The sequence below is a fragment of the Erpetoichthys calabaricus genome, chromosome 2 (assembly GCF_900747795.2).
Source record: "Erpetoichthys calabaricus chromosome 2, fErpCal1.3, whole genome shotgun sequence".
NCBI lineage: Eukaryota > Metazoa > Chordata > Cladistia > Polypteriformes > Polypteridae > Erpetoichthys > Erpetoichthys calabaricus.
In genome coordinates, this window is record NC_041395.2 from 167,531,390 (window position 1) to 167,556,435 (window position 25,046).

A 25,046-nucleotide genomic window follows, 5' to 3' on the forward strand; every position below is an offset into this window, starting at 1 on the left:
ATGCAACGAAACTGAATAATCAAGTTCAAGAAATTGAATGACTAGGTCCATACCAAAAGGGAGCATGTCAGTTGCAAAACATTAAGTGATCTGTCGAAAACCAGAGGTCGAAATTTTTGACGAATCTAAAGCTTTCACTCCTCTCTCATAAGAGAATAGGTTATGGTGAGGGGAGGGTGTAAAGCAAAAAATGTACTAGTTATCTTGTTCCTGTATACAAACTGGATAAAGGGTATGGCATAATAAAATGGATTTAAATGTAAAAAAAAAAATGAGAGTGTCATTCCCACATTTTACTCTTTAATTGGCAAGTTGCAGAGGTGGTGGAAAACTTCAAATTCCTAAACTCAAATTCCTATTTGTAGCTAAAATGCTGTTCTTCCCAAGATAGTTTAAGGGGTTTAAGTGCAAGAACCCTTTTTTACAGTTATATTATGGAACGTGCTTTGACATTCTCTCTCTCACTGTAGGGTATTTCAATATCTTTGCCAAGAACAAGCAACAGTGACAGAGAACATTCACCACTAAAGTAACAAGTGTGTTTAAACCACTTAAGTAATCTTGAGTGATTTTCTATGGGTTTCATACCTGTATTACAGACATATATTGGTTTGTCCATTCATCACTGAAGAGTTCAGTGTTCATAGTCCACTTTCCTAGGCCTAATTAAAAATGCTTATTTTTAATAGGAGTATTCAAACCCTAATTTTTCTACAATTTGACAGCCCTAAAAAGCAGGAGCTTTGTGTCAACCATAATTGGACTTAACTGTATAACAATGAAGGTAAGCAAAAAAAATATTTACAATTAACAAATAATAAACTAATAAAAGCAGCAATTTGTAACAAATTAAACTAAGAAAACTCACCAAATTATCTGCTTTTCTTCAAAGAGTTTATAAAAGTTTCCCAATAAGAACTCATTAGCTGATGTACAGTGTTCAACTCTCAGCAACAAGACAAACACTTCAGGATTACTGGATAAATTGTTTTTGAAAACTGCTCATTCCCAACTACATAAAGCAACCAAACAAACCTGAAACTGTTCTTTGTCCTTCACTCAAGCTGTTCCACCATCGGTTCACCTGAAGTGGGAAAGACAATAGCATTTAGTCATCATGAACATGTCTGTATTGCAAATAAAAATACCCAACTTAAGATGCGAACAAGATTACGTAATACTAGCCCTTACGCTGTATCCATAGAACAGTGGGTCCCAAACTTGGTCCTGGGCATCCAATGTGGCTGCAGGTTTTTGTTCCAACCAATTTCTGTTTTTAAATTGGACTCCTAGCCTAATTAAGTGAGCTGTTATTTCAGTTTCTGTGTTTTTGGGATCAATGAAGAAATTACAAAACTAAACTTGGTACATTTTTGATTAAACTGTACTAAGCAGTCATATGGGGATACTGTTTTTTTTTTTTTTGCATTTTAAAAATATTTTCATCCTGATTTTCCAGGTGTTATGGTTATTTAGTCCATTATTTACTAATTAATGGGTCTGGCGCTGAAGTGGTTGCAGTTTTTCATCATTTAGCATTGTTTGGCTGGGTGTCTCCTCTTCTTTTTTTATTATTATTACGATACAATGAAGGAAGCAAACTACACAGAAAAGGGACAAAATTATAGGAAAAAGACAAAAGAGACTTAAGCATTTAAAGCTCTAGCAAAAATGGAAATATTTCTAAATGTCTTATAAATGTAAAAATCACAGTGCTGTGCTTTTCTAAATACAGAATAGAAAAAGGACCAACTTATTAAATTGTATATCTGGTTGGAACAAAAACAGTGGGTTCCCAGGACCAAATTTGGAAATCATTGCCATAGAATGTAATTTAAATAAGAATGTTCAACTTTCTTTTCAATTTTACTTCTTGTTTATCTTTTACATGTGTAAAAATAAAAGGTAAGTTTAACTTTGAACATAATCTATAAACGTTCTTAACATCAACTCAAAACACAGGATTCAAAGTAATTTTTCAAAACTTGATTAATGGAGTTACAAGAGGCCACAGCCAATTCTGAGAGTATCAAGTGCAAGATAGGAATCATTTCCTGATGGGGTGCATATCAACTCTAACATGAACAATCTGGAATTACCAATCAAAACAAATATGTTGCTGAATACTATCTAACCAACATCTTAATTTTGACATGACACTCAATTACAGGACTGACAAAAATTCAATGGCAGGGTTATAAAATCAAGCAAAGACTGCAATCTAAAGTAACTGAAGAGTAATACAAATAAAAAGAGAAAATCATACCTCCGTTTGTAAATTGCTTAAATATGTTTCTTTATATCATTTAAGAAGAGGTCTCATCACAGTTTAAAAAATTAATTTATGAGCACGTCATAAATATATGAATGAAAATGTGTCTTAAACAGTTGCCATCTGAACAAACCGTACTTATCCTGTGGCCAGGATTCCAATCCAGTATCGAAAAAACAATTATTTTACTTAGATAGGGTATATTTACATGTACCCTATATTAAGCACACAGTGGGTCTGAAGTAAACAGCATTTGCAAATTAGCAAGAGTCTACATATGTGACATGTTTATGCCAAAAGCATAGGGTAATGATAAATGTAAACTAAGACAATAACATCAGAGCAAAATATATTTTTGTGCCCTTTATTTATTTATTTTTGTTGCCACCACAAAAATTATTGCCCAAAGTATTACTCTGACATGAGAAAAAACAAAGTGGCATATAAGAGGTTCAGGAACCCCTAGTCAAAATTTTTGTTACTGTGAATAGCTAAGCAAGTAAAAAATGACTAGTTTTCCAAAAGGTATACAGTCAAATTTCCTTAAAATTTTATTTATTAATTATTCATTATTTACAGGTTTAAAATAACAAAAAAGAAAAACAGCCCTAAGCAAAAGCTTGGGCACCCTGCACGGCCAGTACTTGGTAGCACACCCCTTGGCAAGTATCATAGCTTATAAACCCTTTATATAGCCAGCTGAGAGTCCTTCAGGTATTTTTGCCCATTCATCCTTGAAAAAGGCTACTAGTTCTATGAGATTCTTGGACCATCCTGCATTCACAGCTCTTTTGAGCTCTATGCACAAATTTTGGATGATGTTTTAGGTGGTGGGACTGTGAAGGCCATACCAAAACCTTCAGTCTAAGCCTCTTCAGATGGTCCATTTTGGATTTAGAGGTTTGTTTTGGATATTATCCTGTTGCAGAAGCCATCCTCTTTTCATCTTAAGCTTTTTTTTTTTTTTTTTTTTAACAGATGGTGAGATATTTGCTTCCAGAATTTTCTGGTATTTAATTGAATCCATTTATCCTTCTACAAGTGAAATATTCCCCATGCCACTGGCTGCAACACAAGCCCAAAAGCCTGATTGATCCGCTCTTATGCTTAACAGTTTGGAGAAGTGTACTTTTCATGGAATTCTATGCCCTTTTATTGAAACATATTGTACGTTTACACATTGCAGCCACAAAGTTCTATTTTGACTTTACCAATCCACAGGACTTGGATTGGCTTGTTTAGATGTTCATTTGCAAATATTTGATGCAGTATTTTGTGGTGAGGAAACGTGCAGGCGTTGCTGCACAGTAGAACAGTGCACAACTCCTCCAGTGTCTACTGAATCTTCCTGAAGGTCTTTTGCAGTCAAATGGAGGTTATGATTTACCTTTCTGGCAACCTTACAAGCACTTCCCTCAGAAATTGTTCTTGCTCTTCAAGACTTCAACTTGACCTCCACCATTCCTGGTAACTGCCATTTCTTAGTTACATTACAAACTGACGAAAAGGCTACCAGTAAACACTTTGCTATCTTCTTATAGCCTCCTTCTACTTGGTGGGCATCAATTAGTTTATTGAGTGCTAGGTAGCCGTTTAGAGAATCCCATGGTTGCTCATTGTTGGGACAAGGTTTAAGGAGTCAAAGTATTGATACAGCTTTGAAATTTGCCTTTCGTAACAATGACTGTGAACAAGTCATAGCCCTACTCACTTAACTATCCACAGTAAAAGTAATTTTGACCAAACTGTTCCATACCATTGTATATCTTCAAACACTAATTACTAACTGCACAAAACATTTACTCGTATATTGTTGTTTGCTGTAGGCACAAGCTAATTACACTAAGTAGTTAAACTGTATAGAGAAACAGAGATAAAACCATGATTCTGGATACAAAACTACAAGCAAGTACATATAAAAGTGTCATTTGGGAAATCAGAATTTTAGCAGAATATCTTTTACTTCTGATTCAAGGCTCAGACTCAATTTGTTTCTTTGTTTTTAACACTGCAAGAAAATAGATGATATGTGCAAGAATCAGATATGTCAAAAATTGAAACTGGGTCTTTTAAAACGAAAACTTTACATTTGCAATGAAAACCACAAATGAAAATCCTGCACATCAGAACCTTACTTGCCTGCTTCCGGAAGTCTCCTTCTTTCTGAGGTCTTAGTTTCTCAAACCAGTCAGCTCTGGCCTCATCAAAGTAGCTCTGCACTCGAGATTTCAAGGTCTCATACTGCCAGATAGATGCTGTTCCAAATGCACATCCTGTAAACTGAACAGAGATTCATACTGCCTAATTGTATAATCCACACATATATTTTAACCTCTTGCAGTTAGCAACTCACTTCATGACAATAAAAAAAATTAAAAGTTTAAATTACTAGGGGACATTGGCCCCTGCTTGCAATGCTCGCCAACCCCCTGGCCAGCACTACGCACTAGCCTCTTTGCAGTTTTGCCACTTGCATATGGGGATGTGGATGTACAATTTAAACAGATTTTAATTTTCATTTGAAGTGTTACATTTTCATCAACGCGACGTATAACTGCCAATGATTGAATTTCGTTTCTTTCTCTCTATTAAATAAATAGACTTTTTCAAATGTTTGGCTCTTAGATTTGTTAATTGTCTTTGCAAAAGCTATTCTAAAAGGAAACTGTTAATGTTTTAATACGAATGGCCTATCAAGATCTCCTTTGTTGTCTAATGTTATCTGCTGAAGATGTACTATATTGCCTTTCTTGGATACATACTTCTTTCTACAGTAATTTGTGTGGTGGAAGACCGGACGTTGTTAACGGTTGTAGATATTCTTCGTGATATCGTAATTTGATGTTTTCATCTTCCGCATGATCACCACCAACTGTTTCAGCATAGTCTATTGTTACGCATTTAACCATTTTGCCCTGTTACCGATTGACATTTTTGGCGTAAATTCGTTTGACTTCCTCGTTTCTAGGTGCTAGGATTACCTGTGTACTCATGTTTTCTGTTGATAACCGTACGTGATAAAATTCTTCAATAAGATTTGGACATAATACGTCTTCTTTAATTGGGAACGTAAAGTGAGGAAAACATTAAAATTTATAAGAGCTGAGAGCACAGGAAGTATGTCTGACAAAAGCATTCACAAGACTGAGCGGTGAGAGTACCGTGGTCTTGTTTGAAAATGGTTGATAGGAGGGCGTGACTTGAAAGAATCTCATAGCAATATTCTCGTCTCGCGGGACTTGAAAAAATCTTTTCCAAAAAGTCTTGTCTCCTAAAAAGTCTCTTGAGGGACTTGAAAAAATCTTTTCCAAAAAGTCTCACTGAAATAGAATCTGGATTCAACATTGCAGGACTCTATTCTATTTATTACTACAAAATATAATCAATATAAATAGCTCCATATTAGCAGTCACTAGATGATGCCTAACAAACCTTAAGAAAAAATTATTCATAGTGCTAAATGTACAATTTATATATAAATGTTTCATTTATAAATAAAAACATACCCCAACTGTGAATACAAATGGTTTTATAAGGACTCTAAATGTTCTGTGGGGAGCATTTGATGGAGGAGGTTCCACGGGGGGTATTAAGCTCTTCCTGTTTGCAGATGACTCACTGGGATTTACTTCCTTCTGTCCCACTTCCTCTGCTTCGACACGCCTTTGTTCGGTCCTCTTTGGTGCTTTGCGGAAACCACATCTCTGCTCTGTAAAAAAGTTGAATCTGTTGAAACAAAGGATTTTCAGTTTAAAGAATTACCCCTCCTACACATGTCCAACACTGTTGATATGAAGCATGGATTCAGAAAATGTCAGCACTATATTTACATTCTACAGATCTCAAACATGTGTTCAAGCTGTGATCCAACCTTTGAACTTTTTTTTGGTAAAAAAAAAAAAAAAAAAGAAAAACTTAATATTTTCTTTAAAAAATTACTAAAAGATGGTTCTGAATTTGTTTCCATTTTGAATGTTTCTTACTTTTAATCAGAATGTCTCTGAACAATTGAAAAAAACTAATACTTCTAAAAACTTATTAACAATATCAGTTTGACAAAATTTCCATTTACAGATGCTAACAAGTTGTTTCAGAATTTTTGAATATGAAACAATGATACAGCTTTAATCAAAAAATGACATATTACTTACTAGATGATATGCGTTTGTAAAATTAGGACACATGAAATAACTTTTAGGGCAGACTGAACACTGTCCACAAGGGCATTTTGAAGTGGTTTTCTCCAAATTTAAGGTGTTAGGAAATATATTTCCAATTGTATTTTGCTTAATTCTTTTAAACATTTTTATATTAAAATATTTCAGATACTAAATATTGTAATAACCAGGCTGGCAATTGAAAGGGCCATGTAGCTGATCAGTTGCTGAGTGTAACGTTTTCTAAAGTAGTGGTGGGTTTGGCAAATGAAGCGTCACAATGAGATCTGAGGAGAATGAGAAGGAAAGTGAAAGGAACGTAAGTGTCCATGGTCCGTTGGTGAAAGGTGAACAAAGGGCAAGGACATGTCTCTGAAAACTTGGAAAACTATTGACAGAGACAGGAAGAATCTGCTAGACTACAAAACTAGTATAGCAATAGCAGAACAACACAGCGAATCAACAAGCTAATATTAAAACAGCAGGCTCAGCTATGGGATGCACTCTGGACTCCCTGGAGGTAGAAGCAAAGGAGATAATTAAAACAAAACTGAGTGGTATTATGAACAATTCTGCACATCATCTCTGACACACTTAGGGCCGGTTTATACTTCATGCTCAGAATGCGTAAGCATCATGGCTGCAAGGCGTTCTCAGCGTTCATTTGACGCATTCTCTGAGCACGTCCTCAGAAATAAACGTGACACATGCACTAGTTGCAGTACCGGCAAAAAGTTGGGTATTGGGGAAGTGTGATAAAGTCAGAATGTGACGTCAGAGTCTCTACTTACTATCTACATGTGACACAAAGACGCTTTGAGGATCCTAAAGGATCGATGTGTTTGCTTCGATGTCTGATGAATAGTTCGATGTGGTAAAGCAAAATGCTGACATACAAATGCATTCATGGTGCTTTTATATTCAAGCATATTCCCCATCATAATGACACAATACACTTTAACGGTCTCACATACCACCTTCTGTGCTGTCTTTTTTTTTTTTTTTTTTTTTTTGCACCTTCGCAATAGCATCAGAATGTAAGCCGGCATATTTGAGCCAAAGAGAAAAAAAAGTTAGGGACACAGTGAAAAGGTGTATTTTGTGATTAAAGTGGAAATTTCAGCTTAAATCTCGAAATGTCCACTTTAATCTCATAGTTTATTTTATCATTGAAGTAGACCAGCGAAAACGTCATCTTAAAACCGACCCAGCTGTTAATCGTTAAGTGCTTCAGGGGCTTATTTCGGCACGGGCAGCAGCAGCAATCGCCACACAGACACATTACATTTATGATTTCAGCTCTCTGCACATTTAGAATCCTTAGATTTACACTTGATATCACTTTCATGATGAAATGCATTAATCTATGTATATTACATTTTACAGATAAATCGTTAACTTCATTTACAATGAATATTGTTAATAATTACACATGTTTGGTCAGCACGGTGGCAGACCTGTCCCTGGTGTTCCCTGCCCAGAGTGTGCATGTTTTTCTGGTGAATTTCCATATTGTGCTCCGGTTTCCTTCCAAAGATATGCAGGTTTGTGGTTCTGGTGATGCTAAAATGATGCTAGTGTATGTGAGTGCTTGTATTCACCTTGCGATGAGTTGATGCCCCGTCCAGGGATTGTTTCTACCTCATGCCCAATGCTAGCTGGAATGGGCGCATCCCTGGATTAATGGATTTAATCATTAAACATCCTTTTCAGAGAAATTGCAGCAAGGTGTCCTCTGGATTTAATTGGTGTTTCAGGCAATACACAACACAGAGAAGCCGAACTTGTTCTCACCATGATGATATCTCGCACTGCCACCTGGTGGAATCTCCCAGATTTACATAAAGTATGCGCCCAAGTATAAACAGTACACCGCTTGCATAGCAGTACCATCCACGGAACCATGCGTCGCATAAAGTATAAACTCGGCCTAACACTGAGGACTTTCAGTCAGTGAATCATTCAGCTAGATTGTGTTAAGAAATGCTACTTTATACCAACAGCAATTCACCTGCATAATGCCTCATTGTGACTGGGACTGCCAAATCAGAAGTCAGTCAGTCATTTTCCAACCCGCTATATCCTAACACAGGGTCACGGGGCTGAAGCCAAACCCAGCCAACACAGGGTGCAAGGCAGGAACAAATCCTGGGCAGGGCGCCAGCCCACCGCAGGGTATAAACACACACAAACACTAGGGACAAGTTAGGATCGCCAATGCACCTAACCTGCATGTCTTTGGACTGTGGGAGGAAACCGGAGCACCTGGAAGAAACCCATGCAGACACGGGGAGAACATGCAAACTCCACGCAGGGAGGACCAGGGAAGCGAACCCAGGTCTCCTTACAGTGAGGCAGTAGCCCTACCACTGCGCCACCGTGCCGCCCCAAAATCAGAAGTTTTCCTTCTTTTTAATTCAGGTGTATATGTACATATACTTATTTATTTAAAAATTTATTGAAAAAGCTTCAGTAAAAGCCAAATTTCCACCTGGGGACAAATAAAGTTCTATATACAGTGTGCAGATTCAGCATGCGTCAGTACGAGAGGTGCATGAATATGAGAATACAGACAGAGAGAAGGAAGAAAGAAGCAGTGTGCTTCAGAGCCATGACACCAAATTGGGCGACACGTTGGGAAGTGACTAAAAAGTAAAAAGTGTCCCTCATGGCCTTAATGGTGTGGTTGGGGCTGGACATCGGTGATAGTAGTGGGGTTGGTAAGTCAGGTGCATTCAATGCTGCAAAAGGCATCTCACCAACACTCACTAGTGATCTACATCATCAGCACGTGTTGTTCCTGGTTTTGGTTGAGACAATATTTAAAATAAATGAAATACACTATTATTCTATTACTACAGCTAGTGTTAAGTTTTGTTACTACATTTTTGGGAGGACAAAACATTTATTTTGCATTTTATTTTGTGAAAAATATGAAGTTATTTGCTTTAATATTGTTTCCCCTTCCCATGGGCTCACCACCTGTAGAAGGGGCCAAGGAGGTTGGGTGCAGTATGAGTCGGGTGGTGGCCGAAGGTGGGGACCTTGGCGGTCCGATCCTCAGCTACAGAAGCTGGCTCTTGGGACGTGGAATGTCACCTCTCTGAAGGGGAAGGAGCCTGAGCTAGTGTGTGAGGTTGAAAGGTTCCGGCTTAATATAGTCAGGCTCACCTCGACGCACAGCATGGACTCTGGAACCAGTCTCATTGAGAGGGGCTGGACTCTCTTCCACTCTGGAGTTGCCCCCGGTGAAAGGCGCCAAGCGGGTGTGGGCATACTTATTGACCCCCGACAGACCCCGATTTGGATCCTGTTCATTGGGGTTCACCCCCGGAAGATGAGAGGGTAGCCTCCCTCTGCCTTTGGGTGGGAGGACGGGTCCTAACTGTTGTTTACGCCGAACAGCAATTTGGAGTACTCACCCTTTTTGGAGTCCCTGGAGGTGGTGCTAGAAGGAGCACCTGCTGGGGGCTCCCTCATTCTGCTGGGAGACTTCAATGCTCACGTGGGCAATGACAGTGAGACCTGGAAGGACGTGATTGGTAGGAATGGCCCCCACGATCTGAAACCAAGTGGTGTTTTGTTATTGGACTTCTGTGCTAGTCACGGATTGTCCATAACAAACACCATGTTCAGGCATAGGGTGTCCATATGGGCACCTGGCACCAAGACACCCTAGGCCTCAGTTCGATGATCGACTTCATGGTTGTGTCATCGGACTTGCGGCCACATTTCCTGGACACTCGGGCGAAGAGAGGGGCGGAGCTGTCAACTGATCACCACCCTGGTGGCGAGTTGGCTTCGATGGTGGGGGGAGGATGCCGGTTAGGCCTGGGAGGCCCAAACTTATTGTGAGGGTCTGCTGGGAACGTCTGGCAAAGTCCCCTGTCAGAAGCAGCTTCAACTCCCATCTCCGGCAGAACTTAGACCATGTCCCATGGGAGGTGGGGGACATTGAGTCTGAATGGGCCATGTTCCGTGCCTCTATTGTTGAGGCAGCTGACCGGAGCTGTGGCTGTAAGGTGGTCGGTGCCTGTCGTGGTGGCAATCCCCGAACCCGTTGGTGGACACCGGCGGTGAGGGATGCCGTCAAGCTGAAAAAGGAGTCCTACAGGACCCTTTTGTCCTGTGGGACTCCAGAGGTGGTTAACAGGTACCAGCAGCCCAAGTTGAATGCGGCTTCGATGGTTGCTGAGGCAAAAACTTGGGCGTGGGAGGAGTTTGGGGAGGCCATGGAGAACGACTTCCGGACGGCTTCGAGGAGATTCTGGTCCACCATCTGGCGTCTCAGGAGGGGGAAGCACTGTATATGGTGGGGATGGTGCGCTGCTGACCTCGACTCGGGACCTTGTGGGTTGGTAAGGAAGCAGAGCCTGGGGACTCGGAGGTGGGCTCTCCCTTCTCTGGGCCCGAGGTCACCGACGTGGTCGAAAAACTCCTTGGTGGCAGGGCCCTGGGGGTGGAGGAGATACGCCTGTAGTTCCTCAAGGCTCTGGATGTTGTAGGACTATCTTGGTTGACACGCCTCTGCAACATCGCATGGACATCGGGGATAGTGCCTCTGGATTGGCAGACTGGGGTGGTGGTCCCCCTCTTTAAGAAGGGGGACTGGAGGGTGTGTTCCAACCAAGGTTATTATAGTTAATGAAAACTAAAATCAAAGCTGAAACTATTATTAAAAAAATATTTTCGTAAACTGAAATAATTAACAAAACTGAAATGAAAAACTAAAACTAAGCAAAACTATTAAAGTAGCTGCAAAGACTAACTGAAATAAAATAATAATTTACTAAAATAATTGTAGTTTTCATTTTTGAATTAATATTCTTGCTGTTAGTTTCTAACCCTTATAACTTTTAATTCTAAAACTGAAAGTCATCCACCACGAGCCGCCCACATATATTCATCCAGTGACCCTGTAGTTAGGATATAGCGGGTTGGATAATGGATAATGGATAATGGATGGATGGATGGATGGATGGATGGATGGATGGATGGATGGATGGATGAACAGCGGCTGGTGAAGGAGGGCGGCTGTTCACACAGCATTTGCAGTGACAGAGCAAGCTGAATACGCAGGTAAAGCATGTGGAATAGAATGCGATTTACGTGATGCCTTTCTTTGCACTTGTTGTATATCAAGATGTAATTCAAACGCCTGAAACTGGAATGTGGTGGTCAACAAAATCCTTACCATATGGACTGAAAAATCACGACTGAGTAATGTTTCAGTTTATTTCTCAGGTGACTGCTTTTTGTTGCACAGTAATTCACCACTTCGCATACGAAGTATAGAGAAAGTATAGTAATCATCATTCGACCTTGAGATTTTGATGAATTTTGACGTTTTAGACCTTTCCGAGTCTGAAAATACCGTTTTTTTGGAATTATGTCTGTGTGTGTGTAAACACGATAACTCCAAAACGCAACTAGATAGATTGAAATATGGCATGTGGTTGTTACCCCAGAATTGTAGATCTGTATTAACTTTTGGGCCAAATCCATCACCCGGAAGTGGTACTTTACCTGAACACATACTCGATTTTTTTTTATTCATGCAGCTGCAGGGTCCGATTTAATCAATGTTACTTTTATAATAATTGTTTACATAATGAATATATTGTTCTTAATCTTAGATGCTGTCTCTGTCGTTTTGTGCTCTTGCTCTGCTCATTATGGGTTTACTGTTCTTATGGTGGGCTATTCAAGTCTCACTGTCCCTAACCTTAACACTACATGCTTGTTTTCCTTTGTTTCCCTCAATACAGCTAGGTGGGGTCTGCACACTGATTCAAGCCTAAGACCCCTGTTCTTCCTTAGCCCCTGTGATTTTCATGGTCACACCTGTCAGAACACAGTAGATTCTGTTTTCTAATTTTTTATATCTTTCCAGGCCTGCAGGTGGCAAAATTCTGTCTATAAATTGTTTGTGCCCGAGATGGAATCAGAGATGAATATGGCTGTTAGAAAATAACAAAGCCCAGAATTTGAGATTTTTGAATGCAGTGTTAAAGGCATTCATTATAAGCACTTTATCGTTGGAGCAGGATATGTTGTGTGCTGTAAACGTTTAGAGTAACAAACCTCAAAATTCACCTAGATTTCATCACAAATTGGCCCATTCTGGGCAATAAAATGAAAAGAAAAAAGTGCCAACAGTCAGCACAGATTTGTTCAGCACAAATGACAGAAAATATTTTAAAAAATCATAAAATTGTGTAAAATAGTTCATATTCAATATCTGGTTTTGATCATTCTTGTTTTTATCAGATAAAAACAAAACCAAATAGTAAACTGTGTTGTGTAGTGTAGTAAGCTTCCATTAACATTACACTCATATCCAAACCCATTAAGTGTGCACTTCTGTCTCATTGTGACACAAAAACTAAACTCTATAGTAGCTCTTTAACCATACTATAATTACTAAAACTAACACTGAAACTAATATATATATATATATATATATATATATACAGTGGTGTGAAAAACTATTTGCCCCCTTCCTGATTTCTTATTCTTTTGCATGTTTGTCACACAAAATGTTTCTGATCATCAAACACATTTAACCATTAGTCAAATATAACACAAGTAAACACAAAATGCAGTTTGTAAATGGTGGTTTTTATTATTTAGGGAGAAAAAAAAATCCAAACCTACATGGCCCTGTGTGAAAAAGTAATTGCCCCCTGAACCTAATAACTGGTTGGGCCACCCTTAGCAGCAATAACTGCAATCAAGCGTTTGCGATAACTTGCAATGAGTCTATTACAGCGCTCTGGAGGAATTTTGGCCCACTCATCTTTGCAAAATTGTTGTAATTCAGCTTTATTTGAGGGTTTTCTAGCATGAACCCGCCTTTTTAAGGTCATGCCATAGCATCTCAATTGGATTCAGGTCAGGACTTTGACTAGGCCACTCCAAAGTCTTCATTTTGTTTTTCTTCAGCCATTCAGAGGTGGAGTTGCTGGTGTGTTTTGGGTCATTGTCCTGTTGCAGCACCCAAGATCGCTTCAGCTTGAGTTGACGAACAGATGGCCGGACATTCTCCTTCAGGATTTTTTGGTAGACAGTAGAATTCATGGTTCCATCTATCACAGCAAGCCTTCCAGGTCCTGAAGCAGCAAAACAACCCCAGACCATCACACTACCACCACCATATTTTACTGTTGGTATGATGTTCTTTTTCTGAAATGCTGTGTTCCTTTTACGCCAGATGTAACGGGATATTTGCCTTCCAAAAAGTTCAACTTTTGTCTCATCAGTCCACAAGGTATTTTCCCAAAAGTCTTGGCAATCATTGAGATGTTTCTTAGCAAGATTGAGACGAGCCCTAATGTTCTTTTTGCTTAACAGTGGTTTGCGTCTTGGAAATCTGCCATGCAGGCCGTTTTTGCCCAGTCTCTTTCTTATGGTGGAGTCGTGAACACTGACCTTAATTGAGGCAAGTGAGGCCTGCAGTTCTTTAGACGTTGTCCTGGGGTTTTTTGTGACCTCTCGGATGAGTCGTCTCTGCGCTCTTGGGGTAATTTTGGTCGGCCGGCCACTCCTGGGAAGGTTCACCACTGTTCCATGTTTTTGCCATTTGTGGATAATGGCTCTCACTGTGGTTCGCTGGAGTCCCAAAGCTTTAGAAATGGCTTTATAACCTTTACCAGACTGATAGATCTCAATTACTTCTGTTCTCATTTGTTCCTGAATTTCTTTGGATCTTGGCATGATGTCTAGCTTTTGAGGTGCTTTTGGTCTACTTCTCTGTGTCAGGCAGCTCCTATTTAAGTGATTTCTTGATTGAAACAGGTGTGGCAGTAATCAGGAATGGGGGTGGCTACGGAAATTGAACTCAGGTGTGATACACCACAGTTAGGTTATTTTTTAACAAGGGGGGCAATTACTTTTTCACACATGGCCATGTAGGTTTGGATTTTTTTTCTCCCTAAATAATAAAAACCATCATTTAAAAACTGCATTTTGTGTTTACTTGTGTTATATTTGACTAATGGTTAAATGTGTTTGATGATCAGAAACATTTTGTGTGACAAACATGCAAAAGAATCAGAAATCAGGAAGGGGGCAAATAGTTTTTCACACCACTGTATATAAATAAAATAGAAATGTCTTTGTAAAATAAAAACTAAACTAAAACTAAAACTAAACTGAATTTCCAAGTAAGGTCAGAAAAAAATATAGAAATAAAAACTAATTTAAAAAGGCAAAACTATAATAACCTTGGTTCCAACTACAGAGGGATCACACTCCTCAGCCTTCCTGGAAAAGTCTATTCAGGGTTCCTGGAGAGGAGGGTCTGTCAGATAGTCAAACCTTGGCTTCAGGAGGAACAGTGTGCTTTTTCGTCCTAGTCGCGGAACAGTGGACCAGCTCTACACCCTGGGCAGAATCCTGGAGGGTGCATGGGAGTTTGCCCAACCAGTCTACATGTGTTTTGTGGACTTGGAAAAGGCATTCGACTGCATCCTTTGGAGAATCCTGTGGGGGATGCTCCGGGAGTATGGGGTACCGGACCTGATAAGGGCTATTCGGTCCCTGTACAACCGGTGTCAGAGCTTGGTCCGCATTGCCAGCAGTAAGTGGAACCCATTTCCGGTGAGAGTTGGACTCTCGCCAGGGATGCCCTTTGTCACCGATTCTGTGCATAACTTTAATGGACAGAATTTCTAGGCACAGCCAGGGCGTTGAGGGGGTCAGGTTTGGTGGGCTCAGGATTGGGTTACTGCTTTTTGCAGATGATGTTGTCCTGTTTGCTTCATCAGGCTGTGATCTTTAGTTCTCTCGCAGCAGGATCGGTTTGCAGCCGAGTGTGAAGAGGCTGGGATGGGAATCAGCACCTCCAAATCCGAGACCATGGTTCTCCACTGGAGAAGGGTGGAGTGCCCTCTCAGGATTGGGAGCGAGATCCTGCCCCAAGTGGAGGAGTTTAAGTATCTCGGAATCTTGTTCACAAGTGAGGGAAGAATAGAGCGGGAGATCGACAGGCGGATCGGTGTGGCATTCGCAGTGATGAGGGCTCTGCATCTGTCTGTCATGGTGAAAAAGGAGCTGAGCCGAAAGGCAAAGCTCTCAATTTACCAGTCGATCTACGTTCCTACCCTCACCTATAGTCATGAGCTATGGGTAGTGACTGAAAGAACAAGATCGCGAATACAAGCGGCTGAAATGAGTTTCCTCGGCACGGTGTCTGGGCTTTAACTTAAAGATAGGGTGAGAAGCTAGGTCATCTGGGAGGAGCTCAGAGTAGTGCTACTGCTCCACATTGAGAAGAGTCAGATGAGGTGGCTTGGGCATCTGATCAGGATGCCTCCTGGACGCCTCCCTGGTGAGGTGTTCCGGGCACATCTAACAGGGAGGAGGCCCCGGGGAAGACCCAGGACATGCTGGAGGGACTATGTCTCTCGGCTGGCCTGGGAACGCCTTGGAATTCCCTTGGAAGAGCTAGTAGAAGTGGCTGGGGAGAGGGAAGTCTGGGCATCTCTGCTCAAGCTGCTGCCCCTGCGACCCGATCTCGGATAAGCGGAAGAGGATGGATGGATGGATTGTTTTGGTACTGAAGTGCAAAAGTTGGTATTGATACCGAAGTCAAAATTTTAGTATCAATTCAGCACTAACATGCATATATCTCACATATAGTTGGGGAAATAAGTATTGAATGCATCAACATTTTTTTCAGTAAACTAGGGGGCTAAACTTTGCTTGCCAACCCCTGGATCCTCCTCCATTAGAGAAAGCGATTGTATTTAAAGAGTTGGTATATAGAAGAGTATGCGGGGCGTGGAAGGAAGCGGGTTTGTCCTTAGTTATTACAGAAAGAAAATCAGTTACTTGAGGATTTCACTACAGCTGTCTATTTTAAATATCAATGAATAATAAAACATAGTAAAAAGTAAAAGTAAAAAAGTAAAACATAATAAAAAATATATAAAAAAATAAATTAGATAGATAGATAGATAGATAGATAGATAGATAGATAGATAGATAGATAGATAGATAGATAGATAGATAGATAGATAGATAGATAGATAGATAGATAGATACTTTATTAATCCCAAGGAGAAATTCACATACTCCAGCAAAAGAAAAAAGAAAATATTAAAAGAAAGTGGTAGGATTACATTAACACCTCACCACAAACAATATTATGAATTACTTTATCCTCTGACTTCCATTCTATAAATGTTGCTTTTTTGCATTTCTGTTTGTATATTGTTTGGGATATTTTTCTCTTTCTCATTTATTGGACAATTCCAATAAACTTTGATATTCTTGAATAGATAATTTGCTTTTCTGTCTTGCCATTATAACTGACTGCGTTAAAGGGTGAGTTAGCAGCACTGAGAGTGTCATGCGGTGGTACAGTGACAGGATGTGCAAAGTAGGAGTTGTGATTGGGCGAGCGATGTGGAGGGGATTGGTGAAGGCTGAATAATACGGACACAACAGAAAACTTATAATAGAGAGAGATATTTCCAGTGAGGCTATTAACATGGAATTCTCACCAAACATTGATATTAACTCCCAAAATCCACAAATATAAAGAATTCACAACATTAAAGGCCATAAATATAGGTATGTATAAAAAAGTGTAATGACACCTGGGAAAAAGCATTGAACATGCTAATTTAATACTTAGTGGAGAAGCCTTTGTTTGTATGGACAGCATCAAGACACTTCCTGTATGAAGAAAGGAATCGCCTACAGTGCTCAGGTGTGATTTGGACCCATTCTTCTAAAGTGAATGTATTTAAATTCTGGGGGACCCTCTTGTGAACCCTGATCTTTAGTTCCTTCCACAAATGTTCAATTGCATTTAAGTCAGGTGAATGACTGGGCCATTCTAACAATTTAATTTTCTTTCTCTGAAACCAACTGGGAGTTTCCTTTGCTGTATGTTTTGGATCGTTATCCTTCTGGAATGTACCCCCCATGTCTCATCCTTATTATCCTAGTGAATTGCAACAGATTCATTTCAATAATCTCTTGGTACATAGCTCCATTTACTGTTCCTTCAATTACATGAAGTCTGCCAGTACAATGAGATGAGAAACAGTCCCACACCATGATGCTTTTACCTCTAAAGTTCACTCTTGGTATAGTGCTTTTTGGGTGGTGTGAAGTACCATTTCTCCTTCAAAAATGGTGTGTATTATGACAGCCAAAAAGTTTAACTTTGCCTTGTCTGACCAGACTACAGTCTCCCAGTATTTCATAGACTTGTCCAAATGTTGTGTAGCAAACTTTAAAGGAGCTTCGACATGCCTTTTCTTCACTAATGGGAGTCTTGTGGGGTGAAAGCGCATAGAGGCCATGCCGATGGAGTGCATTGCCTATTGTTTTCTCTGTAAAAATTGCATCTGCTGTCTCCAAGTTTTTCTGAAGCCTTTTCCTAGTGGTCCTTGGCTCTTGGGCTACTCTTCTGACTATCATTCTGACTTCCTGGTCAGAAATCCTGCGAGAAGCTCCTGTGCGTGGCTGGTTGATGGTGAATTGATATTCTTTCCAATTGAGGATAATGGTCCCAATGGTGTGTATTGAAAGATTCAGAAGCTTTGAAACACATCTGTAACCAGTTCTATCGATATGGTTGGCAACAATCAGGTTGTGAAGGACTTAGGAGAGCTCTTTCCTTTATTACCCATCATGAGATGTTTCTTGTGTAACACCTCCGTAACAAAACACTTTTTTATAGCTCATCAATATGTACTAACCCAGCTGACATCAATTTGCACAGATAAGAAGTGGTATTACTTTCTAACTACTTACAAATTTCAGCTGGTCCCTTGACTTGGTGTGCTGCTTTTTCTTAGTTTTTCCCTGTGTCATTTCACTTTATTACATATATCTTTATTTATGGCCTTTATTGATGTGAATTCTTAATATTTTTGGATTTCTTGAGTTAATATCAATGACTGAAACTAACACTGAAACTAATATATATATATATATATATATATATATACAGTGGTGTGAAAAACTATTTGCCCCCTTCCTGATTTCTTATTCTTTTGCATGTTTGTCACACAAAATGTTTCTGATCATCAAACACATTTAACCATTAGTCAAATATAACACAAGTAAACACAAAATGCAGTTTGTAAATGGTGGTTTTTATTATTTAGGGAGAAAAAAAAATCCAAACCTACATGGCCCTGTGTGAAAAAGTAATTGCCCCCTGAACCTAATAACTGGTTGGGCCACCCTTAGCAGCAATAACTGCAATCAAGCGTTTGCGATAACTTGCAATGAGTCTATTACAGCGCTCTGGAGGAATTTTGGCCCACTCATCTTTGCAAAATTGTTGTAATTCAGCTTTATTTGAGGGTTTTCTAGCATGAACCGCCTTTTTAAGGTCATGCCATAGCATCTCAATTGGATTCAGGTCAGGACTTTGACTAGGCCACTCCAAAGTCTTCATTTTGTTTTTCTTCAGCCATTCAGAGGTGGAGTTGCTGGTGTGTTTTGGGTCATTGTCCTGTTGCAGCACCCAAGATCGCTTCAGCTTGAGTTGACGAACAGATGGCCGGACATTCTCCTTCAGGATTTTTTGGTAGACAGTAGAATTCATGGTTCCATCTATCACAGCAAGCCTTCCAGGTCCTGAAGCAGCAAAACAACCCCAGACCATCACACTACCACCACCATATTTTACTGTTGGTATGATGTTCTTTTTCTGAAATGCTGTGTTCCTTTTACGCCAGATGTAACGGGATATTTGCCTTCCAAAAAGTTCAACTTTTGTCTCATCAGTCCACAAGGTATTTTCCCAAAAGTCTTGGCAATCATTGAGATGTTTCTTAGCAAGATTGAGACGAGCCCTAATGTTCTTTTTGCTTAACAGTGGTTTGCGTCTTGGAAATCTGCCATGCAGGCCGTTTTTGCCCAGTCTCTTTCTTATGGTGGAGTCGTGAACACTGACCTTAATTGAGGCAAGTGAGGCCTGCAGTTCTTTAGACGTTGTCCTGGGGTTTTTTGTGACCTCTCGGATGAGTCGTCTCTGCGCTCTTGGGGTAATTTTGGTCGGCCGGCCACTCCTGGGAAGGTTCACCACTGTTCCATGTTTTTGCCATTTGTGGATAATGGCTCTCACTGTGGTTCGCTGGAGTCCCAAAGCTTTAGAAATGGCTTTATAACCTTTACCAGACTGATAGATCTCAATTACTTCTGTTCTCATTTGTTCCTGAATTTCTTTGGATCTTGGCATGATGTCTAGCTTTTGAGGTGCTTTTGGTCTACTTCTCTGTGTCAGGCAGCTCCTATTTAAGTGATTTCTTGATTGAAACAGGTGTGGCAGTAATCAGGACTGGGGGTGGCTACGGAAATTGAACTCAGGTGTGATACACCACAGTTAGGTTATTTTTTAACAAGGGGGCAATTACTTTTTCACACATGGCCATGTAGGTTTGGATTTTTTTTCTCCCTAAATAATAAAAACCATCATTTAAAAACTGCATTTTGTGTTTACTTGTGTTATATTTGACTAATGGTTAAATGTGTTTGATGATCAGAAACATTTTGTGTGACAAACATGCAAAAGAATCAGAAATCAGGAAGGGGGCAAATAGTTTTTCACACCACTGTATATAAATAAAATAGAAATGTCTTTGTAAAATAAAAACTAAACTAAAACTAAAACTAAACTGAATTTCCAAGTAAGGTCAGAAAAAAATATAGAAATAAAAACTAATTTAAAAAGGCAAAACTATAATAACCTTGGTTCCAACTACAGAGGGATCACACTCCTCAGCCTTCCTGGAAAAGTCTATTCAGGGTTCCTGGAGAGGAGGGTCTGTCAGATAGTCAAACCTTGGCTTCAGGAGGAACAGTGTGCTTTTTCGTCCTAGTCGCGGAACAGTGGACCAGCTCTACACCCTGGGCAGAATCCTGGAGGGTGCATGGGAGTTTGCCCAACCAGTCTACATGTGTTTTGTGGACTTGGAAAAGGCATTCGACTGCATCCTTTGGAGAATCCTGTGGGGGATGCTCCGGGAGTATGGGGTACCGGACCTGATAAGGGCTATTCGGTCCCTGTACAACCGGTGTCAGAGCTTGGTCCGCATTGCCAGCAGTAAGTGGAACCCATTTCCGGTGAGAGTTGGACTCTCGCCAGGGATGCCCTTTGTCACCGATTCTGTGCATAACTTTAATGGACAGAATTTCTAGGCACAGCCAGGGCGTTGAGGGGGTCAGGTTTGGTGGGCTCAGGATTGGGTTACTGCTTTTTGCAGATGATGTTGTCCTGTTTGCTTCATCAGGCTGTGATCTTTAGTTCTCTCGCAGCAGGATCGGTTTGCAGCCGAGTGTGAAGAGGCTGGGATGGGAATCAGCACCTCCAAATCCGAGACCATGGTTCTCCACTGGAGAAGGGTGGAGTGCCCTCTCAGGATTGGGAGCGAGATCCTGCCCCAAGTGGAGGAGTTTAAGTATCTCGGAATCTTGTTCACAAGTGAGGGAAGAATAGAGCGGGAGATCGACAGGCGGATCGGTGTGGCATTCGCAGTGATGAGGGCTCTGCATCTGTCTGTCATGGTGAAAAAGGAGCTGAGCCGAAAGGCAAAGCTCTCAATTTACCAGTCGATCTACGTTCCTACCCTCACCTATAGTCATGAGCTATGGGTAGTGACTGAAAGAACAAGATCGCGAATACAAGCGGCTGAAATGAGTTTCCTCGGCACGGTGTCTGGGCTTTAACTTAAAGATAGGGTGAGAAGCTAGGTCATCTGGGAGGAGCTCAGAGTAGTGCTACTGCTCCACATTGAGAAGAGTCAGATGAGGTGGCTTGGGCATCTGATCAGGATGCCTCCTGGACGCCTCCCTGGTGAGGTGTTCCGGGCACATCTAACAGGGAGGAGGCCCCGGGGAAGACCCAGGACATGCTGGAGGGACTATGTCTCTCGGCTGGCCTGGGAACGCCTTGGAATTCCCTTGGAAGAGCTAGTAGAAGTGGCTGGGGAGAGGGAAGTCTGGGCATCTCTGCTCAAGCTGCTGCCCCTGCGACCCGATCTCGGATAAGCGGAAGAGGATGGATGGATGGATTGTTTTGGTACTGAAGTGCAAAAGTTGGTATTGATACCGAAGTCAAAATTTTAGTATCAATTCAGCACTAACATGCATATATCTCACATATAGTTGGGGAAATAAGTATTGAATGCATCAACATTTTTTTCAGTAAACTAGGGGGCTAAACTTTGCTTGCCAACCCCTGGATCCTCCTCCATTAGAGAAAGCGATTGTATTTAAAGAGTTGGTATATAGAAGAGTATGCGGGGCGTGGAAGGAAGCGGGTTTGTCCTTAGTTATTACAGAAAGAAAATCAGTTACTTGAGGATTTCACTACAGCTGTCTATTTTAAATATCAATGAATAATAAAACATAGTAAAAAGTAAAAGTAAAAAAGTAAAACATAATAAAAAATATATAAAAAAATAAATTAGATAGATAGATAGATAGATAGATAGATAGATAGATAGATAGATAGATAGATAGATAGATAGATAGATAGATAGATAGATAGATAGATAGATAGATAGATAGATAGATAGATACTTTATTAATCCCAAGGAGAAATTCACATACTCCAGCAAAAGAAAAAAGAAAATATTAAAAGAAAGTGGTAGGATTACATTAACACCTCACCACAAACAATATTATGAATTACTTTATCCTCTGACTTCCATTCTATAAATGTTGCTTTTTTTGCATTTCTGTTTGTATATTGTTTGGGATATTTTTCTCTTTCTCATTTATTGGACAATTCCAATAAACTTTGATATTCTTGAATAGATAATTTGCTTTTCTGTCTTGCCATTATAACTGACTGCGTTAAAGGGTGAGTTAGCAGCACTGAGAGTGTCATGCGGTGGTACAGTGACAGGATGTGCAAAGTAGGAGTTGTGATTGGGCGAGCGATGTGGAGGGGATTGGTGAAGGCTGAATAATACGGACACAACAGAAAACTTATAATAGAGAGAGATATTTCCAGTGAGGCTATTAACATGGAATTCTCACCAAACATTGATATTAACTCCCAAAATCCACAAATATAAAGAATTCACAACATTAAAGGCCATAAATATAGGTATGTATAAAAAAGTGTAATGACACCTGGGAAAAAGCATTGAACATGCTAATTTAATACTTAGTGGAGAAGCCTTTGTTTGTATGGACAGCATCAAGACACTTCCTGTATGAAGAAAGGAATCGCCTACAGTGCTCAGGTGTGATTTGGACCCATTCTTCTAAAGTGAATGTATTTAAATTCTGGGGGACCCTCTTGTGAACCCTGATCTTTAGTTCCTTCCACAAATGTTCAATTGCATTTAAGTCAGGTGAATGACTGGGCCATTCTAACAATTTAATTTTCTTTCTCTGAAACCAACTGGGAGTTTCCTTTGCTGTATGTTTTGGATCGTTATCCTTCTGGAATGTACCCCCCATGTCTCATCCTTATTATCCTAGTGAATTGCAACAGATTCATTTCAATAATCTCTTGGTACATAGCTCCATTTACTGTTCCTTCAATTACATGAAGTCTGCCAGTACAATGAGATGAGAAACAGTCCCACACCATGATGCTTTTACCTCTAAAGTTCACTCTTGGTATAGTGCTTTTTGGGTGGTGTGAAGTACCATTTCTCCTTCAAAAATGGTGTGTATTATGACAGCCAAAAAGTTTAACTTTGCCTTGTCTGACCAGACTACAGTCTCCCAGTATTTCATAGACTTGTCCAAATGTTGTGTAGCAAACTTTAAAGGAGCTTCGACATGCCTTTTCTTCACTAATGGGAGTCTTGTGGGGTGAAAGCGCATAGAGGCCATGCCGATGGAGTGCATTGCCTATTGTTTTCTCTGTAAAAATTGCATCTGCTGTCTCCAAGTTTTTCTGAAGCCTTTTCCTAGTGGTCCTTGGCTCTTGGGCTACTCTTCTGACTATCATTCTGACTTCCTGGTCAGAAATCCTGCGAGAAGCTCCTGTGCGTGGCTGGTTGATGGTGAATTGATATTCTTTCCAATTGAGGATAATGGTCCCAATGGTGTGTATTGAAAGATTCAGAAGCTTTGAAACACATCTGTAACCAGTTCTATCGATATGGTTGGCAACAATCAGGTTGTGAAGGACTTAGGAGAGCTCTTTCCTTTATTACCCATCATGAGATGTTTCTTGTGTAACACCTCCGTAACAAAACACTTTTTTATAGCTCATCAATATGTACTAACCCAGCTGACATCAATTTGCACAGATAAGAAGTGGTATTACTTTCTAACTACTTACAAATTTCAGCTGGTCCCTTGACTTGGTGTGCTGCTTTTTCTTAGTTTTTCCCTGTGTCATTTCACTTTATTACATATATCTTTATTTATGGCCTTTATTGATGTGAATTCTTAATATTTTTGGATTTCTTGAGTTAATATCAATGACTGCTGATGATTTCATGAGAATAGCTTTATTGGAACTACATTTTGTGAAAAAAATGTTGTAGTGTTCAATACTCATTGTAAATCTAAGACAGAATGAGAGAAAGAGAGAGAATTGTTTGTGTCACTGGTTAGGAACAAAGTTTACTTTTTTAACACTTTTTTTTTTTAAACTACATCAACTGACTCCCATCCTCACATTTGCTGTTTGCATTTTGCTAAACAACCCAAATGGAGGTGTACAGTGACTCATGCAGTGGTATACTAAAAAAACAAATGCAATGCATTCTTAAAAGTACATACTGCATGCAGGGTACACTCTGTTGGCAATACAATACAGAGAATGGCTTTAGAAAGATGTTAGAAGAACACAACTAAGAAGTGGCAAAATGGTTGGCTACAGATGTATTCTAAACTACACTCTCTACATTAGCTTTTTGGACAAATCATCTCTGTTAGTCAGAAAACCCTAAATGTGAAGAGACCACTCACACAATACTGAAATATTTGTGATGATGAATTATGATTTAGAAGTTGTTTCTGATTACTGGAATGTGATACTTTCTAAAGAACCACAACCTTTGAACTAAAATGTTGAACCCAGACTTAGAAAGCTTACAGGGGAGCATGCTGAAATAAAATAAACTGAAAAAACATTTTAGATCATCTAGCCATCTTTAAATACAAAGGCCAGCAAACAGGCATACTAATTCAAATATATAAATAAGGAATAGACAAGAGTGATCTAAGGAAAGCTGTTGTGTTATTTGTGACAAAAGCCCACTCATTGTGCACCAATCTGCTTTTTAACGAACTTAAAATGATTTTTGTTTTTGCTCAAAAAATATTCCCATATTTTTTGTTTTAAGGTCAGAAAAGTATATTCAATTCTTTCACCGTCTACTAGGCTTCATATTTGCTAAATGGCAGGCTTTGTCTACAAAGCGGATACTGCCCAGTTATCAGAAATTCTTTTCTTGATAAGCCCAAAAATGGTTCTAAGTCATACAATATAAGGCAAAGGTCTCAAAAATACAACTGTGTGCTATGATTTGTGAAAAAATTACATCAAAAACCAACAAAGTACACTAAAAGATAAAAGTCAATTAAGGCAATGGACTGTCACAGTGGTTTAGCTTAGCTCTTCATGCATAGGCAGATCGTCTGGATGGGAAACTTGAAGGCAATGCATCCTT

At 39.8% G+C, this 25,046-nt stretch overlaps 1 protein-coding gene across 2 annotated transcripts in view; it reads right to left on the bottom strand.

Annotated features, from left to right (window-relative positions):
* Positions 1–25,046, bottom strand: part of LOC114669508 (presenilins-associated rhomboid-like protein, mitochondrial) — a 1,019,231-nt gene that overhangs the window by 993,541 nt on the left and 644 nt on the right. For both annotated transcript variants that reach the window (XR_007934129.1, XM_051922896.1), the window contains exons 2-4: positions 5,779–5,998; positions 4,412–4,552; positions 1,036–1,084 (exon numbers count right to left, since the gene is read on the bottom strand). Coding sequence is in view for 1 of the 2 variants with exons in the window: in XM_051922896.1 (XP_051778856.1) it covers positions 1,036–1,084; positions 4,412–4,552; positions 5,779–5,998 (410 nt within the window). In the remaining variant the exon portion in view is untranslated. The remainder of the gene's footprint in view (positions 1–1,035; positions 1,085–4,411; positions 4,553–5,778; positions 5,999–25,046) is intronic.